The sequence below is a fragment of the Rattus norvegicus genome, chromosome 7, assembly GCF_036323735.1.
Source record: "Rattus norvegicus strain BN/NHsdMcwi chromosome 7, GRCr8, whole genome shotgun sequence".
NCBI classification, from domain to species: Eukaryota; Metazoa; Chordata; class Mammalia; order Rodentia; family Muridae; genus Rattus; species Rattus norvegicus.
Window position 1 is genome coordinate 25,708,188 of NC_086025.1, and position 20,418 is coordinate 25,728,605.

Genomic DNA, 20,418 nt, shown 5'->3' on the forward strand with positions numbered 1-20,418 from the left:
TGATAAAAAGAAAAATGAGAAACCTAATCTACTTCAAATCATCTCTTTATCTTTAAAAATGCTGTATATTCCACCAATATTCATAACTCTACCACCAAGGCAGAAGACGAAGACTATAGAGAAGACGAGAATGATAAAGACAGCATTGTCTTGTGGTTTCCACGGCTGTGGTGACACCCTGTGACCAAAAGCAAGTGAGGGAGGAAAGGGTTTATTCGGCTTACACATCAGTATCAACTATCCATCCCTGAAGGAAGTCGGGACAGGAGGGCAGGAACCTGGAGGCAGGAGCTGATGCAGTGGCCCTGGAGTGGTGCTCACTGGCTTGCTTCCCCTGGCTTGCTCTGCCTGCTCTCTTATAGAACCCAGGACCTCCAGCCCAGGGACGGCACCACCCACCATGGGCTGCCCCCTGACCCCCATAGATCACTAATTAAGAAAATGCCTTGCAGCTGGATCTCATGGAGGCGTTTTAAAATAGAAGTTTCCTTCTTCCAGATAACTCTAGCTTGTGCCAACTGGACATAAAACCAGGCAGCACAGCCGAGAACAACCACGAACCCTTCTCTCCCATAACCAGACAGTAGTGTGCGAATGGCTCTATCTGTGCTTTTAGGATCTCACTGCTGGAGATCACCTATAGCACATTAGGCTACCCTAGATACTGTTTATAGACTTAGTACCAGTGAACACTCAAAATAACCCCACGAGGTAAATATATTGATGTTGTTGTTTCGGGTACATATATATGTTTGTGAACCCATGCATGTGTATACTCATGGAGATTTGGTTTTGAAGACAGGGTCTCTCAGTGAACCTGAAACTCCCTGACTTACTAGGTGGACTCGTGGGCCAGGGGGACGTTGGGAATCTGCCTGTCTTTGTCTCCTAGAACTGGACTCTCACATAGGTGCTGAGGCTCTGAATTCAGGCCCTCATGTTACATGCCAAGCGCTCTATATGTTACATGTTTACTTGTTACATGATGAGCAACCGGGCCATCTTCCAAGCCTCAAGGGTACTGTTTCTACTTTAGTTTACAAATATTATCTTTCAAATGCTCAAAGAATGAAATCCATTTTTTAAAGCCAGTTGCAGGCTGGAAGTATAGAGGTACAGGGACAGCGAGGCGCAGAGGTGAAGAGCCAATCCCCGCTGTCACTCACTCACTTACCCCTGGTTCCTCAGAGAGGCCGGCTCCCACCATGTTCTGGAGGACATTGATTAGCTGGCACAGCAGCACCCCGTTATCGAGTTCTTCCAATAATCTCTCCGCCTTAATGTCAATACCTAAAAGCACATGTTAAAGTTAAGACACATAGAAACAGCGAATTCGAAAGCAGAGGCTAAAACTTGAATACAATCGGATATGAGCTGGAAAACTAAAGGAACACCAGATGAGACCCTGAGTTACCCCCCTTAGGAGGTCTAGGAAAACAAGTGATGCCGGGTTCAGCCAAAGACAAAAGCAAAATGTTGTGCCACATAAAGTTCAGGAAAAACATGTACACCTATGTTAGATAAATTCACATTAATATCACGTGTACAAGAAAACAATGTTCTTTATAGATAAGAAAGGTTTTGTTGTAATTTATAGGTTAAGTACATTAGTGGCAAAATAACTGGGGAGATCAACTTTTGCCTCTAAAATAGCTTTTTTAAAAAAATATTTATTTATTTATTTATTTATTTATTTATTTATTTATTTGGTATACATCATACAGCTTTCTGCCTGCATGTATGCCTGCAGAACAGAAGAGGGCACTAGACCTGATTACAGATGGTTGTGAGCCACCATGTGGTTGCTGGGAATTGAACTCAGGACTCTGAAAGAGCAGACAATGCTCTTAACCTCGGAGCCACCTCTCTAGCCCTAAAACAGTTTCTTTAAACAGCATTTTACATTATAAGCTTTAAAAGCTTTCCCGCCACCAAGCTGATACCAGACAGAACCAGAGAAACTGCTTATTATGTGTTTATCAGGCTTCTCCTTCTCATGAAAATCTCAGAATGCAATCGGACAGTCCAGAGCTAAGTGATTTGAGGGGCTCAGGAGAAACCTTCCTCATAAAGTCTGTGGTCCTGAGTTTGGGTCCCTGAAACCTACATAAAAGTGAGGTGTGTTGGTGTGCCGGTGGTGTAGTTGGGCAGAGCTCAGGAGACTGTAGGCAGCTAAGCTAGTGTGTATTTGGTTTTAGATACACACACACACACACACACACATATACACACTACACTCCTATACCTACACACAGGCACATATATACACGCACATGTACACATACACATGCACACATACACATATATACTCATACATACATACATACATACATACGCACATATAACATGCAGACATACCCATACATACATACACATACACACATACCCAAGCATACATGCATACATACACAGATACGCATGCACACATGCCTAAGCATTCATATACACACACACACACACACACACACACACACGAGCGCACACATACACACCCAAGCATACACACATATGCATAGCAAAAAGTGCTATTTTTCCCCCAACGGGAAGAAAGTTCAAAGCACTCATCGCACTCTTGAATAGAGTAAATAATATGATTCCAGCATTCTCCACGTGGTGTTTTCTTCCTTTGCTTTTATCCCTCCATATTTCAGAAACTGTATTTATTTTTATATAACTAAAGTATGCCTTCCACTAAAGTATGTCTAACCTCATGACTCATTCAAGATCGGGGTAAATCAGTTTAAAAAATAATAAATGAAGCGATATTAGAAATACACAATTTTTAAGAATCTAATAATATTAACCATAAAATGTTGATTATTCAGAATGACTGGCTATGTCAGTCAAATCTCAAGTTCCCTGCAATCAAGGCTCAGGGTGAGAGTGTCGTTTTGACTACATGGACTGTGCGAACAGAGGGCCTGACTCTGTGGCTCACTTGAGAATCCCTGGCGTCTGGAACAATCAGTCACTCCGTCAATGAACAGAGAACATCAGTGTCTCTGTGAGCCTCACCTAGTAAGCCGGACAACCAGATAGAGAGATCTTCCTGCATGGGCAACAGAGTGGCTTCGTGCCTCACGGCTATCCACTCGTCATACTGGCAAACATCAGCCAATCCGGGGCCATGTCTGGAAGTCAGAGGACACCTGGGACTCAGAGGTAGATCTTCCCCGAACCACACCTAGACAAAAAAGCAACCAGCTGAGAGAAAGCAACCTTTGCTGGACGTCACCATAACCCACACATGACTAGGTTTACGTAAGTAGCCATAGGCCACCCAGAATAAGCAAAACTGTACCATCTGATAGAAAATACATAAATCACAAGGAAACTGGACTATTTGGAATGTTTTTAGTATTTAATGCATACAGTGGTTAATGTCAATGAACACAATGAATGGATTCTACTGTAGAGACAAGAGAATACAAATCCAACAAATAGTATTTTTTTTTCTCCACTTGTTGGCTTAGGAGATGAGTAACTAAACCAGAATCCCCACACCTTAGCTCTAAAATGGGTTAATGACCCCTGCCCTACAAGATACATGTTGGCAGCACCTAGCCCTGGCCCGGACAGACAGCAGAGGTTAAGCAGATGTCTGCTGAATGGAGGAGTGAATGCATGTGGAAATGGCTGTTGCAAACTTCAAATCATAACTGAGATGCTTTAAATATTTATTTTATTATTTTTAAGTGTGTGTGTGTGTGTGTGTGTGTGTGTGTGTGTGTGTGTGTGTCTGGGTGTGTTGGGCATATAAGTACAGGTGGCCAAGGAGGCCAGGGGAGTGTGTCAGATCCTTTAGAGTTGGAATTATGGGTAGCTGTGAGCCACTTGTTTGCGGTCTAGGACCAGCGCCAGTCCTCCACAGAACATGTACTCTTTTTTTTTTTTTTAAGATTTATTCATTTATTATATATAAGTACACTGTAGCTGTCTTCAGACACACCAGAAGAGGGCATCAGATCTCTTTACAGATGGTTGTGAGCCACCATGTGGTTGCTGGGAATTGAACTCAGGGCCTCTGGAAGAGTAGTCAGTGCTCTTAACCACTGAGCCATCTCTCCAGCCCCAGAACATGTACTCTTAACCACTGAGCCATTACACCAGCCCCTACAATGCCATCTTTAACTTTTTCCCAAATACTTTGAGTAAAGCAATTACAAGGGCAAACTATAGTCTACACTCAAATCTCGTTTATTACCTGTATTTGTATGGCCTACAACTAAAACATTTTTAAATGGTTGTTATATAAGTACCCTGATACCCATCTGGTCTGCCAAGCCTAAAGTAGTTGCTAATATTTTAAAATAAAAGATAAGAACAAGACTACATAAAAATACTATCAAAACACCACTTGGGAATATTTGAAACGAGCAGACTTGCCCTCAGATTGTTTATAGAAAATTATGTGCAAATTATGAAACCGCCATGAAGTCCCTTTTTCAAAAAGAGTACAAATGCTTCTTGTCTTCAGGAGGGCCATTCCAAGGGAGGTGTGCAGGAAGTTCTTCAAGGGAGGTGACGTGGAATGTACACAGCGGTGATGTACAAGGGTGAGCATCTGCGAGGCGTCTGGTGGGGCAGGACAGCTCATTAGAGAGTGTCAGAGCCCAGCCAGCTCCAGTGAGAGTGGGGTCATACACATGAGGAGTGACTGAATGGGGGGCAGTTTTCTCACTGCTAGGGAAAGGAACGAACAGGAGATGGGAGGCATAAATGAACCTTGGGACATTTTAACAGAAAGGAAAGCAGCGCTCAACAGACAAGAGACACATCAAAAAGTCACAGGAGCCCCTGCTAAAACCAAAAACAAAACAAACAAAACCCTGGAAGAACAAGAAAGCGTCCGATTCCTGCTGACCAGCAACTAGTGAGCGTGAGGTGTGCCTTAAAGTACGGTTTATACACCTGGTGTCACCCCACTGAAGAAAACTGATGCTCCCTCTCCTGTCAGAGACAACTGCAAATAGCTCCTAGACGACGGGTGGGATTTTTGTCTTGTTTGAACTTGTGCAGACAAACTATAAAGTGGAAAAAAACCATCTCCTCTGGTGAGATAGAAACAGACGTTAGAGAAAAAATTACTAAAGCACAAAGTCCTGGCGTGCATACCCGGCAATGTGCATCCTGGTAGGTTCCTGCATGTGCTATCTCGCTGCTTCACAACTACCCTGCAAAACGTGAATTATTATTCTCACCTTTCGGGTGATAAAGCGGAGGTGCAGGAGGCCAGACACCTCACCAGCCTCTCACAGAGGACGGTAAAAGCGGGGTCAGAACTAAGCTGCGATCGACCCTTAGGCTCTGGCTTCCTGATGTATTTATTGGCAGCTGACTATATATTTCTAGGAATAAAGGTTCTGTGTGCCTTTTGCCTTTAAATTAATATTTAACTATTCTACTAATATCTAAAGAAAGAAAACAAAAGAATAGAAAGGCAATAAATACAGCAAACACAAACTTTAGACTATCATGATTTCTGTGACATGGCTGGCTTTGCCCAACCATAAACAGGAAAAAAGAGAAGCCCTTTTCTTTAACATCCAATCAGGTTTGGGCTCATTTATAAACATATGCCCAATTATCTAAACTAAGCCTTGTACCCTGTGTTTGTTTTCTACCAACTGTTCCCTCCACTGCAAACATGCACCATACTGTAAGGAGGGAATACTATAAAACATTCTACCCACGGACCCCAACATTCTTTTGATTCTTTCAAAGATCCGGTACAAGGAAAACTCAGAATCAAAATCTCGGAACTAGAAAGTCAAAATGCAGCATTCCTAGTGTTGAAATATAGTGTTTAAAGAATCCCCATGTCATAAAAAGACTTAAGTCAATAATATCAATCCTCACTTTATATTTTACAAAGAGAAAGTTTACCTGGATTGCAGGCTGCATGGTCATCCACACTGAGACGAAACTTCTATTCTGGAGAAGGAAGACGGCATTAGATGGGTGCCAGAGTGACTGCTCCCCCAAACCCCAAACATAGGACGAGGCACGCGATTTCCTGCCTCTTCGTCAGATCTGAGCCCTTCCCGTCTAGTCAGAGTAAATACAATGAGAACTGGGAGGTGACTCCTCACTTCTACCCGCGTAAGGGCGCCTGCTACTTGGTCCAGAAAGGCCTGAAACACTTTGGTGCACCATCCCTGGTGTCACACAGAATTCATGGCACATGTGTCTTTTCCTGTGTAAAATAATGTGAAAGGATGTAAATGTACCTCCCCCCCAATCGATACTGAGACCTAGGCGTCTTTCGTCTCTGTGCTGACCACGTCTTTATGAGTCGTATGGACTTTATGACTCACGTGCTTAGCCATAAGCTTTTTCTGCTAGATAAGAAGACAGCGAGGTTAGCTATCAATTTCAACTGTGACTTAAGAGTACTCACTACCTTCCCGAGAAGATCTGTCAAAAACCCAAAGAGGCGGCCGCGTTGGCTCCAGAGCTGTTCTTGGAATCTACAACGGAAAGACGCACTTTAATAAATCATATCCGAACCGTATAATTCTTTAATGTGACTGCAGGGAGAAAATGAGCGAAAGGCTTAAAGATTATGTAGATTAAATAAAAGCATACGTTTGCTGCTTGTTTATAGTAGGCACAAGCATACTCCCGATAAGGCTAAAAGGTTACCTATTTCCAGAGTTAGGTCCGTCCGAGAGCTCTTGCACACCTCGAGTGCACAGCGCCAACTGGATAGTGCGCTCTCTGAGGATCAGACAGAACCCGAGTTGAGGCTAACAGAGGAGCTTAGGGTCCTGTCACGCTTTCCCTGCAGAGGGCCAAAGACCACAGAGTGCCCTTTCTGATCGCAGTTCTCCTCTCCACCGCAGCAAAAGGCCAAAGCACAAGTGAGCATTGCTAACAAGCTGGTTGTGCTTCCCACCAGTTAATTCAGCAGGGAATACATTTTCCTTTAGCATAAATAACCCTTTGTCCCCAACAAAGGTTCACAGTATGAAGCTTCCGAGACCATTTCTTAAAAAAAAAAAAAGAAAAGAAAAGAGAACAAGAACCCGCAGCAAAGCTGTTCCCATTAAAATGGAGTTCCACATAATCAGACAAGGGCTCTAACAGTTGGAGCTGCCGACTAGCAACAAAAGAAAGCTACAATTATAAGGCGTGTGCACACCCAGAACAGAGGCGCATTCACAAAGCAGCCGTCCCAAGAATGTTCGGCAGCTGCAATTTTTATGGAAAGCTCGACAGAACCAGTTTTATGAGGGAAATGAAGAACTTGGGTCCAGTGGTCAGTCACTTGAACTTTAGCAAAAGTCACGCGCTTTCAAATTCTTCTGGTGCGACAGAGAGAAAGCACTGCTGAAAAGACAGAGATATAACCATCTGTGCTCCCTTTAAAAATGTCCTTAGATCTAGGGAGGGCTCACCTGCAGAACACCTGTCCAGCATGTGCAAGGTCCTGGGCTCGACCCATGGTGCCGCAATAAATAAATAAACTAATTTGCAGTAAAAGAGTAGTCAGATACATCATAATAGACCCCCATTATGGAAAGCTATTGTGTACACTATGTATTTGGGGGAAAACTTTCTAACTGTCCAGACTGAATCAATTAATTAGTTACTTAATGCGTCCTCGACTACATCCTGGATGTAGAGAGCCACTTTCTAAAATAGAACCTACCTGTTTGTATTGTCTTGTAAGCCAGTTTCATACCAAGGGGAGGTGCGTGGTACACCCTGGGGGTATACCTAATTTAGCTTTTTTCTTTCTCCCTCTGTCTTACTGGAGAAGCTGCCTTCAATTCTTTACCAGCCTTAATAGGATTTTTGGTTATTGGGTCGCCACCCCTTTAGATTGAATAAAAACAAAACGAGAACTCTCATGTGACCGCCCCCCCAAGCCCAAACTGCGCTCTAATTCTGATGGGAATCTTTCACAAACAAACGTGATATGTCAGTTAAGACTATTAGACTGGACTCTGAGAAGCTCCAGGGGAAGTGGGAGAAACAGGATGTGCCCTCTACATGCAGCTCCACCAGGACTGAGCCCAATCCACTCATCCCAAGGAAGCAATAATGTGGGCCTTGCGGCTACTTTCCTTAAGGTTCTCCTTGAAATCTGACCTCAGATCACCAAAGAGAAGCCATTCTATGGAGGATCCTTCCCAGGGCTGCAGGCTGCAAACCATAGTTGGCTTTATTCCCCCCGCCCCCCCAATAAAACGCATGTGAAGGACTTGAAGTCCCATGACACAATCCTGATATAAACTGGGGGAGGGGGGACCAAAATAGCAAACAAACAAGGTAAGTTTCTTCAAGAAAGAGGAGGGGAAGGATTGCTATCGCACAGCACCGAGCCACCAGACGACTGCCAATACATATAAGCTGCAAGGACGGAGCCAAGAGCCAAGGCGAAACTGCGGTAAGAAAAAAGGCATTTTGTACCAGTCTGCATGCCTGCCATGTGCGTCAAAGGTGCTTTGCCATTTCAGTGTCCTCCTCTCAAGTGATAGTTCGAGAGTATGGTATTCCTGATAGATGCAGAAATGTAAAATTCTTAGCTTTAAAATTCCGAGTTAAATACTTCCTAGCTGCTTAGCAGAGAAAACGAAAAAATTTCTGTGTCTAGACCAAATATTTTTTATATATTTTAAAGTGCACACTAATGTACTCACCATCAAAACAGCACTACGGCAGTACAGAGCACCGGATTCACCTCGGTTCAATCCCTGCTCCAACGTAAACCAGCTACCTGGGCATGATGGTGCTAACTTCTTGGAACCTAAAAGTTTATCAGAAAGACAGGGTCTCACCATCACTCTCAGATGCCTGGTGTGAAAATGAAATGAGATGACCATATGTACGTATCTGGCATGAGGGTACTTGACTAGGAACTCTATGATGTGACATAGTTACGGTGCATTTGACAAAATTTACAAAATTAAAGAGATAAGACTGACAGGATTTCATTAAGTATAACTTAGAAGACTTCTTTCACTGACAAATGTATGGTTATAAGTGAAAATGAAAACTTTAATGCAGAAACAGCAAAACTTGAAGCCAGAACATGCAGCTTGGGGTTCTCTTTGCTAGAATAAGTCTTCATAAGTTTGTGGTTTGTGTATGTGAGGGGCACAGACCCCTCCACACCCATGCAGAGGCTACGGCAGATTATTAAGGATGCTCCTCTCCACTATCCTGGGGTTAGGGACAGGTACAAGCTGGCCCTGCTTTTACACAGCTACTGAAAAGTAGAATGTAAGTCCTTCCCCAAAGTCTTCTTTCTCTCTGAGGCATGTCCTCAGCCCACGAGTTTATATTTTAAACATACATTCTTTGTCCCATTCGGCCTTATTTCTTATCTCAGGATATATCCTGTTTTGTGTGACAATACACATATTCATGTGTTCAATAAACATTTATCTGGATCCTTTATTGAACTAGTCACTATTACTAACATCTCACATGGTACCATCTCACTGTCCTTACAGAGCTAATAACAAACAGCACCAAAGACTGAGATGGGAACCGGACCGATCACTGTATGACTTTAAACCACACCAATGCTTTGAAGCCAAAAGTAAAATCTCTCAAGGGAAAAATAACAGGGGCCTACTTTAGACTTAACTTGAATGAAATTACTTTTCTGTAAGAAAAGCATAAATCTGAAGAATGGTAAGTGTTTAGCCAAGAAAGGAAGAAGGATTCTGTTTTTACACAGAGAGCAGTTTTTACAAAGGCTCCATGTGAAGAAACATGACGCATTCCAAGAAGCACAATGGCGGAAGGATGGTGGACGTGTGGCTTAGAATAATGTTGGAGAGTGGCCCCATCATTCTGGCAGTGTTGAGAAAATTAGATTTCGCTCTAAATGTAGTGGGAAACCACTGAACGGTTTTAATGAGGGAGTGGTGGCATGATCTCATTGCTAGTTTTAAAAAGCTCTCTGAGGACAAAGGAATACAGAAGTAAAACAGAAGTGAGTTTAGTGAAGAAAAGCAGAAAACAAGAAGTAAACGGCTAGAGATGTAAGAAAAGGAACGGAGGGAAAGGATGAGAGGACAGGGAGAGGCGGGGACAGGCAAGACAAAGCAGAGAGCAGGAGATCAATCTGGAGGGTGAAGAGACAGTCGCCTGCTAGGGACAACCTGAAGAACCCCATACCCCACACCCAGGAGGAAAATGAAAACGTAGTCCCATGACATTTCTGTACTTTTTAAAGACACCAAAATCCCAGAATTCTCGCTCCACATAGCTTATGTCAAAGCGCTCTTCAGTTTCCCGACTCCTTCCAGCTTCGTTGACTACAGCACACTTCTCTCTCTCTGGCTGGTTCCACTCCTTGCTATCAGCTCTCCTTGGCCAAGTATCCCACAATTCCGGCAACTCCGACATCTTTCGGTCTTCAACACAGTCCAGGCTTCACCTTTAAAGTTCCGTGCAATGATGGAGGCCTCTACGCTGGGATACCTGTGACCCACGCCTGGTTTCAGCACCTCTCCTTGGTCGTTGAGGATGATTCCCACAATCCCCTTCTTGCATCCAGGACTCTAAAGCCAGAACTGTGTGGCTGACGATGCCAAGTTCTGCTGTCTGCTGGAGCTGAAACATGGCCTTCTCCCCTCGGTGACATTTGCATTCAGCGTTCTGTTGACAGTTTCCTTCACTACTTGGGCTTTTCTTTAATCCCTTTTTACAACTTGGAAGCTTAGCTGAGTGGGTCTTGAGCAGAGGTTACCAATTTGCTTTATTATGCTTAGCATCAGGATTTTTTTAAAACATGTTATCTCTCAACAGTCGATGTAACCCCGTTCCTGGTGCTCCTTTTCTCCTTAAACTGCACACTGTGTATTTTTCCTTGTCTGCCTTGCTCCTTTTAATTGTAGATCTGAGTAAGAGTGATCACTGATAACCACCTAACATAGCCAATACTAGGCTACCTTGACATCTTCTCTGCCAGTTCTACTAATCAAGAACTCTTTAATTTAGCCACAGGCAGATTGTGTGTGTGTGTGCGTGTGTGTGTGTGCGTGTGTGTGTGTGTGTGTGTGTGTGCATGCGTGTGTGTGCGCAGAAACCAGCCACACTCTTTCCCAAAATATGACAAGAATGATCTCTAGGCCACTTACTATTATCCTCCCAACCCCCCAAACCTCTTCAGCTGGGCTATCATAACCTACATTTGCTCTTAGCACCACTGTCTCCCATGCTCCTGCTGAAATGGCCCAGGAAGCCCCATTTGAAAAGTGTTCAAATACTTTTCTAGTCCAGAATCTTCCATGTTCCTACGACAAACAGCATGATCTGACTTGTCACAGTCATACCCTGCTCCCTGGCACTAACTGTCTTGGTCACTGTGCCACTGCTGTGAAGAGACACCACAACCAAGGCAACTGTTATAAAAGACAGCATTCGACTGGGGGCTGGCTTACGATTTCAGAGGTTGGTTGATGGTGGGAACCTGACGGCACGCAGGCAGACATGGTGCTGGAGAAGTCGTTGAGAGCTACGTCCTGATCCACAGGCCGAGAGAGAGACTTGGCATGCCCTTTTGACTGTTTAAAGTACAGCAAGTGACATGAGCTGATAAGTCAGGACTCTCTAAGGAGAGCAAATGACTAAGGCTGAGAGTAGTCAGAGGTCAGGAATGCAGGACAGAATAGCTGACACAGGGGAAAGGACCCTGGCCACTGTGACACTGGAGATGCATACGACTGCTCTGCTGGAGATATCCATGTTTACTATACCGTCACCGATATCATCAGACAGAAGAGTGGCACCCAGGGATGACCCTTCTGAATTCCTGGAGCCTACAGATATCTGCCTTGACATGAAAAAAAAAAGGGAAGAGGAAGGTGGACTGAGGGGAGGACATAAGTGAGTGGGCACTGAGGGGAGAGGGGGAATGATATTGGGATGCAAAATGAATAAATAAATGTAAAAAGAGAGGGAGAGGGTGTTGAGGAAAGGCCAGTCATAGGAGGCGACAAGAGGTCATGATGGGAAAACGTCAGAGGCAGAGATCTGAGATGCTAGACCGGGGCTATGAAGATGGAAAGCGGCGAGGGATTCAGGGGCTTCCTGGACACTGGAAAAGGTAGAGTGGACTCTTCCTATGGAGAGAAGTAGGACAGCCTTGCCAGTACCTTCCTTCATAAGCACCATTAAAACTCTGACGTTTTATCCCCAAACTATAAGACAATGATCTGTGTGGCTTTGAATCCTTCTATCACTTGGAAAACTGAGACTTCAAGGCCTGGGCTACACAAGATCGTGCCTCAAAATTAAAAAAAAAAAAAAATACACAGCAATGTTCAGTTGGCACCTAAATGTATATTATTAAAGGTTAAAAGGTACTGTGGGGAAAAAAAAATGACACAAATCCATGGTATATTTACCCACAACAGCCATAGCTTCAATGGTAGATGAAGAAATCTTTCAGAAAAGTAACTTTTAGGCTGAGAGGTGACAGTGAGAGAGCACTTGGCTAGGATGAACAGGGCTGTGCGCTTGGTCTCCAGCACTGCAAGAAAGCAGGAGCAAGATTTTCACGGTCTACTGACTATAGCATCCCTTACCGCCTACAAGCTATAGAGACTGTTTCTTTGTTGGAGAACTTGAAAAAAAAATCCTCTTGCAGTGTTTAGCAGATACTGAATTTGAACAACTCAATTTCATCTTAGAATTTTTAGTTTAGTTTTGGAATACAAAAGAAAAAAATTAAGAATTTTTTTTTTACAATTGTGTGTATTTTGAGGAAGGTATATACATGTGAGTTCTGGTACCTAAGGAGGCCAGAGGAGGGTGCCTGGTCCTTTGGAGCTAGAGGTAATTATAGGTGGTTTTGAGCTGCTCTGGGACAAGGATGCTGGGAACAAAAGTTGGGTCTTCTATACATGGTCTTAACCATTGAGCCATCTCTCCAACGTCTACCCTCAAAAACACTTTGAAAAGGAACTTAAAATCAGTTCAACCCCATCACTTCGATTAAAAGACTGCAAGGAAAATACATAGTACACTAAGGTAAGAAAAAATGAGAGAAAATATATTTAATTATCCTTTAACAGAGAACTTCTCCAATAGCTTATGGACCATTCTTACTATATACTAAAATAGGAGCGTGTGTAAAGAGTGAAAACTTTTCTCTACACACGGTTGTACGCACCCATAATCCTAGTGCTCAGAAGGCAAAGGCAGGAGGCTGTCATAAGCTTGAGGCCATCCTGGCTTACAAATCAACTGTTACTTTTTTTTTTAGTTGCTGTGATGACCAAGGCAGCTTATAGAAGCAAGATGTTAAAGTTTCAGAGAGTGAGTCTGCAACCATCCATGGTGTCAGGCAGGCAAGCATGGCACTGGGGCAGTAGCCGAGGGCTTCACATCCTTATTTGAGAGTCAGAGCGTTCTAAGGGTGGACGTTTGATCCACAGGCATGAGGTGGAGCGAGCTAACTGGGAAAAGCTTGGGCTTTTGAAACCTCAAGGTTGGGCTCCCAGTGACACACCCCCAACAAGGCCACACCTCCTAATCCTTCCCAAACAGTTCTACCAACTGGGGACCAAGTATTCAAACACAAGAGTCTGAGGGTGGGGCTTTTCTCATTCAAACCACCACACAACACAGGTCAAAAGGAAGGAAGGGAAGAGGGGAAGAAGAGAGGGGCAGAGGAAGGAAGGAAGAGAGGGAAGGAGCAAGGGAGGGAGGAAGGAAGGAAAAAAGAAAAGAATTTTTAACACAGACAAATTTTTTTTTAAGAACTAACTTTAATTTTGGCCAGGACTATAAATCATTCCTAGGGTGGGGTAGAGTGCTTGTCTAACATGCATAAAGAGTGCCATCCTGAGACACACACACACACACACACACACAAACTCCGCCATAGCTAACATAATACCTTCTTACAACTAAATTTATACTGCAGGACAGTAGGCGGGCATCCACCTAGCCCATGGCTGACTGATGATGAAATACATCAAACTGCCAAGACGCTATCAGCAAGAAAAGTTCACATTCCATTCCATGTCGGTGCTACGCTATATTACAGCCAGGTTCTGTGAAGGTTCATAATTCATATATAAAATATTGAATAACGCTCTGTTAACCAAAACATCTGATGCACCACACGAGAAAACCCTCTGGGTTCACAGAAGAAGAAACGCCCAAGAAATGCAATTTTAACCACTGCCTTGCAAGAATTATTTCCGAGGCAGTTCTCTCTAATAATGAGGTTCTAATTAAATGTAAACTCAACTTGAGACAACCTAGATTAGCTTCCTAATCTCTCAATACATCATTTTTAAGTATGTAAAGGTACATCTAATCCAAATCTGAACAACGACTGAAAGACAGTAAAATATGTCGTATACGTTAATTGTAATTCTTTACTTTTCTCAACAGTAAGTTGAAAAACATTACTGAGGTAAGGAGCTCTGCCGCGTATCTCCAATGTTAAAACAGCAAGACAGCTAGTATGCAGTGTCCGTTGGCCATAATTTTTGAAACTGATGAGTCAGACATAGCAACACGTCAGAATCTACACCAGAGCCTTCTTACTAGTTTCCTCCTGAAGGGGAATTAAAGGTGTGGAGAAATTCCAGTTTTTAATCATTCTGTGGATAAGCACAAGAGACGTGGGCCCACAGCAGCTCAGAACTACTTATCTAAGGGTAGTCATTAGCGTTCTCACATGGGCTAAGCAAAACCCAAACTCTGACCTAGACTGGGCCCGCAGAAAAACACATTCCTTCGTTTTAAATAAAAACTACAGTGTTCGATTCGGTCCCTAGGTTTAAAGGGGGTAGAATGGGCCTGGGAGGGGGAGTGCGTTTGTATGGGGATGCAAGCTCTCCAAACGGTTCCCCGCCTCCCAGGGCATTCTACAAGCCTCCCCCAATTCAGTTCTCCAAACCCAGGGATGTGGGTGGGAGAGAGTTGCGCAAGGGCTCCACTAATGGTTCCTAATTCCGTTAAGTCTGGGAGATCTGAGCCCTGCAGAAGACAAATAGAGAAGAGATGCAATGCTTATCACGGGGCAAAATAGCAGCGTGACCCTGAGTCTGTCCTGGGCCAATGATTCCTTCCCTTCTATCCGAGGATGATGATGAAGAATCAAGTGACCCTCTCTGGCTGGCTGGGCGCTGGGCAGGAGGGTACCTGGGTCACCACGCACTAGCCTGTGTCTCAGAGCTGGACCGATCGCGGTTCTACCTCGCGCCCCTCCCGCGGGCGAGCTCACACTTGCAGCTCCCTCTTACCCACCAGAGCGGGCAGGTGTAGGAAGGCGAGCTGAACTTCATCGTGACAGCTCCAAGAGCTAATCAGAGCACGCGGCTCCCTCAGTCAGCCAATCGCAGAGTTCCAGGGACTCCTGCCGCTCTGTAGCCCACCTGAACTCCACCCGGACTCTATAGACTAGGGGGCGGGGAGGAGTAGGAACCCGTGCTGGGGAGCTGCAAAGATGCCGCAGGACACCAGGGAAGGCGACGGAAAGTTCGGGAAGAAAAGAGAAATCCAACAGGGAAATCACTTACCAGCCCGGGCGCGAGACCACTTCTCCCTGCGGGGCGACTTGGGCTCAATCTGTGCGTGCCAGCAAGCCTGCGACCAACCGCCGCCGCCGCAGTTCGCCGCCGAGTGCTGCCGCCTGTTTCGAAGGAGCCAATCAGAACCGGGGGCGTGGTCTGGACGCCCTGCCTCCAGAGGCTTTCCACCGCACACTGGATTCGTAGGTCCTCTCCGCGTCCGTTCTGCTCCGTCAGTGGCAGCGACAACCCCTCCCGTCTGTCCCGTCGTTCAGGAGAGTGTATGAACCCCGCCTCTCAAAGCTGCTTCAGAGCACCCTGGAATGTTGCTCTTCCCAGGAGTTTGAGTTCCTTCCAACCCCAAAATCTGCTCACGTCCGGATAGGCACCGAGGTTTCCAGAAATACAAACCAACCCAGCAGGGGCCTGTCCTAAGCAGAAGTCTTTCAGACAGAGCCCACCCCCACCCCCTTTCAGTGAAAGAGGGAGAGAGGAACCCTGCAGTCACCCCTGGATGCCAAAAGAGGATGTTGGCCTTTCCTTCAGGAAACATGGGGGAGGGGAGATCTGGATGTCAAAGCAACAATGTAACCATGTGATTGTTACACTGTACTTATAGATGTGAGTTAACTTCAAAAGTGACCTTTTGATGTGTTCTGATCAGTACTGGCTAAAAGCCTGGAGGCTCTGCATTCTGGCTTAAGCTCTTAGATTCCTGCGGCTTCTGTTCCTTTTAAGCCGTGACACCTCAGAGGTTCATGCTTCTCCATCTCTAAAATGTGGGTATTGAACTGAAACCTGGTCTCTCACGAAAACAATACAGCACACTGTTGCTTTCACAACGAACAAAACAATCTCAGTCTTCAAACGGTCGGTCGAGGGGTATGAAATTGGAAGTCTGCGAAGCAGGGAGATGCTCAGAGGTTTGGAAGTGGCTGGATCTTGAAGGTACAGGAAGAATCTGACAGAGGAAGTCATTACTATGAAAGAATAGTTCCTAGGCAGGAGGACCAACAAATGCAGGACCTTGGGAGATATATGGAACGTTCTGGAAGTAATTGTTTTGAGTAACCAAAGTTTGGACCTGGAGGGACAGCAGTAGCAGTCTGAAAATGTGTGTGAGAAGGACGGCCTGGTAGATTCTGAGGAACGTAGGTGCCCTCCTGGAGGCCCGTGAGATGATTAGAAGAATATAAAGATAGAATGAGTAAATTTGCTTGTTTTATTAAGGGGAGGACTTGTTCATTTTCAAGGATTTCAAAGAAGTGAGCAGAATGGTTTGTCATTAAAAAAAAAAAAACCAACCTAAAATGACAACTCCCTAAAGTAGCTCAGAAGGTGGGTGTGAAGGAAGTGTCTAGAAGGACCTAAGAGCGTGATTTATCTGGTCTTGGTTATTATGTGGTGGCACCGGTCTTAGGAATATAGGAAAAACAAGCCTCGGTAGAGGACCAGCGTGCCTTTTCACTGGGTGTATTCAGTTTGAAGTGGGAGCCAAGCATGGGGGTAGAGATATTCCGATAACAGCTGAGTTGACTGGAACTACTTCACTCCATCTAAGCAGAAGATAAGGATTAGAGATGCTCTGCGTCAGGCTCTGTCCTAAGCACTAGGGATCCTGCTCTCCCGGGATTCTAAGTGGAGAAGGCCATCATTAAAAATTGACAAACGTGACAAATGGACTTGATGATATCAGCCTGTAGTTGTTCCTGTTTCTTTGCATCCTAATTGCAGTCCATCTGAGAACTCTGCTGACTGCTGCAGCAGCAGAAATTTACAGAGTCTGTTAAAATCACCCTGTGTTTCCCAATATTTCTATTTAAAATCACGGGGCTATTTATATGCCTCCTTATTTAGCCAGATTTTGATGCTTTAAATTAAATATCAAAAGACGTGCACTTCTCTATAAAACCTTAAGGAAACTCTAAGTCCCCAGCACCAAAAAAGGTTTTAATTAATTAATAATAAGTAAATTGTGCTATGTAAATCTTGAGTCACTGCTTGTGCCTAAATATTTGAATACTATTAATTTAAAACTGAAACTGTACTCAGTGGAAATGCAAGTGGTCTCCCTCTACGCACAGCCCTTAGCATTTTTAAGTCACTTACTGAAACCTTGCAGCAGCTCCTTTAAGGCCTGCTTTCTTCTCATTCCCCTGTCTATTTGATTACATGCGACATAGGACAGTGTGGTAGCCAATGTTCCAGGGGCTGGAGATCTGTCCAAGTCAGTCCCCTCAGCTTATCCCTCAGTGGTTAAGTATGGATTTAGACGATAAACCCCCTTCTAGATCCTTCTGTGTAACCCGCTTCTCTCCCACTTCCCTTAAAGCCTGCCTTCCCTTGTTTCATTCACAAAGTCACATGCACATTAGTTCCTAATTATCACTCCATGCCCTAAGTACACTGACCAGCTTACCTACCTTGATCTCAGCACGGCAATTAGCAGTTGAGGCTTCCATCAAATAAGCTATAATCTACTTTCATGTGTAGGCTTTCTAATTGGTGGTTAGGTTAATAGCCACGTTTTAGAGGTTGTCTCTCTAATTGAAATTGGCACAGCTGTAACATGGGGGGTGCCGAGGGCACACCAGTTCCCTCCCTCCCATCAGATAGCAATGTATTCATTCTGACTTCCCAGTTCCGAAACTGTCCCACTTCTGTACCCATCATGCTTGGAAGCCTGAGTTTTTTAATTACGTTACATTAGGGAGTTATGCTTCTGGCTAGAAAGCTTTTTCAAATACAGAGGATCCTCCAAACATCCGGTCATCCAGAAGTAAGGTATTATCTCTCTCCAGACCTACAAAGATGCTTCAGTTCCTTACAGTACACTGTGGGTGGTTTCCACTTTGCTTCGAATTGGTTTTTCAGACCTTTTGTTTGCATTTCAGCGCTTTGGAACTGGACGCAATGCTCTGACATTTAGTGTCAGTGCTGGATTGTGTATTGTGTGGAGCATTGAGTGAAATCCCCAGGGGGTTAGACACCTTGACTTGTTCACAGTTAAATTACACGTTCAGCAGGTGATCAACTGAGATCCAAATACACTAAAAACAATACTGACCTTTGTGCTACTGTAAGAATGCTACCTACTTATGTTAATAAATATAACTATTTAAGTGCTATATAAGTAATTCACCAGTATGATTTTCATAGCAATAGTTGTGGCTAATGTACTGAGTTAAGTATTGTACACTCCAATTCATCGCCACTGGGCCCTCAGAATATGACTTTATTTGGAAGTACTTTTTGCCCCACTTAGAGTTTATTACAACAGACAGAAACACACACACACACACACACACACACACACACACACACACACACACACACAGGTGCATGCACGCACAGTTGGGTAGGGAAGGAAAAGAGGTTAGCGTTATACCCTCACAAACCAAGGAACGCCAAGAGCTGCTATAAGAATCTGAGAGATTCAAGAGAAGGTGTTCGTGGAGTCTTTAGAGGGAGCTTGACTCTGCTGGAAACTTGCTTTAGATTTCTGGCTCTGGGAAAGAATCTGTTTAAAGCTGTCAAACATCTAGTGATGCTGGAACTCGAGGAGACACCCATCTATATCTGAACAGAGATATAAAAATCTAATTGTGCAGCAAAAACTGCAGCATGAAAATGCACCCCTCCCCCAGTCCCCAGCTTCACTTATAAATGTCACGGATGTTAACAGGTGCTTATGAAAACCGCACTTTCACGAATTGGCTTATCTTCCAAGGATCATCCAGTTTCCATCACATTTACTTATGTGTAATAGAAAAAAAATCTTCAAACTCATGTCAGAGAAACTCAAGAAGCAAATGTTTAGTCTTAGGATAAAATTCTCTAACTTCATGCAAAGTATGATCTAAGATTTCAAATAATATCACCAATGTGGAGGTTTGAGTGAAAATTCCCCCATAGGTTCATATATTTGCATACTTAGTCCCCAGATGGTGAGCTATTTGGACCAATTGGGAGGTGTGGCCTTGCTAGAGTAGGTATGTCCTTGTTGGAGAAGGTGTGTTGGGTGCATTGCTGGGGTGGTCTTTAATGTCAGCTTGCTCACGCTCTCTCTGTCTCTGTCTGTGTGTGTGTGTGTGTGTGTGCACATGCGCGCTCATGTCTGTCTGTCTGTCTGTCTGTCTCAGTCTCTCTCTGCTTAAGGATCAGGATGTAGCTCTCAGCTACTTCTCCAGCATTATTCCAATCCGTGAACCCCCATGCTCCCCACCATGATGCTAAAATTCACCCTCTGGAACTGTAGGTAAGCCACCGATTCAATGATTTATTTTCTAAGAGTTGCCTTGGTCATGGTGTCCCTTCACTGCAATACAACACAATCGAGACAACCGGAATATCGTCTCTGTTGACCGCTTTGGGTGTTGGCCTTGCTCTCAGATTCCCTTTTGGTGTGCAAGATGTTTCCCACAGATTCTATACGTCTGTAGACCCAACTTAAACTCAAATATAAAAACCAAGTGAGTGAATACCTGTATAGCTGTGCGTAGGCTTACATTTTTCAAAACCTACTTTTAATAAGGGTTTTTAAATGCGTTAGCCTCCCTTCTAGCCCACCACCCACCCGAGGTAGGAGAAAAGAAAGGTTATACAGATACAGGGGAAGTAGACCTGTTTAGAAATAGTTCTTTGGGGGGTGAGTCCAACGTTTGTCAGGAGATCAGCAGTTCACTCCGGTAGCAAACACCAAATACAAATCAACAGTTGCAGTCCGGTCTTCTTGGCAGTCACCACACACGAACCAGCAAGGGCAGTTCAATCCAGAAGAAGCCACAAGGCTCGCCAACTGGCTGGGGTCCGTGGAAACGGCAAGAAGCCATAGGAGTCTCACAAAAGTTCTTTGGAGAGAATCTCTCTAAGGCCTCACCACAAAGAGCTCAGCATTGTAAAGCAAACCGATGTATGCGTGTCC

General features: G+C 44.3%; 1 protein-coding gene across 8 annotated transcripts in view; it reads right to left on the reverse strand.

The window, feature by feature from the left end:
* Gas2l3 (growth arrest-specific 2 like 3) overlaps positions 1 to 18,619 on the reverse strand; it is a 35,878-nt gene extending 17,259 nt beyond the window's left edge. Inside the window, exons 1-7 of one of the 8 annotated variants that reach the window (XM_017595198.3) lie at positions 15,504 to 18,619; positions 8,649 to 8,755; positions 8,419 to 8,504; positions 6,404 to 6,470; positions 5,887 to 5,934; positions 3,016 to 3,184; positions 1,175 to 1,290 (exon numbers count right to left, since the gene is read on the reverse strand). In XM_017595198.3, coding sequence (XP_017450687.1) covers positions 1,175 to 1,290; positions 3,016 to 3,184; positions 5,887 to 5,910 — 309 coding nt within the window. In that variant the 5' untranslated portion in view covers positions 5,911 to 5,934; positions 6,404 to 6,470; positions 8,419 to 8,504; positions 8,649 to 8,755; positions 15,504 to 18,619. Of the gene's footprint in view, positions 1 to 1,174; positions 1,291 to 3,015; positions 3,185 to 5,886; positions 5,935 to 6,400; positions 6,471 to 6,645; positions 8,393 to 8,418; positions 8,505 to 8,648; positions 8,756 to 15,503 lie in introns of those variants that run through there. The other 7 variants (XM_039080081.2, XM_008765306.4, XM_008765308.4 and 4 more) reach the window with 7 other exon arrangements.
* Between the last annotated feature and the right edge of the window lie 1,799 nt (positions 18,620 to 20,418).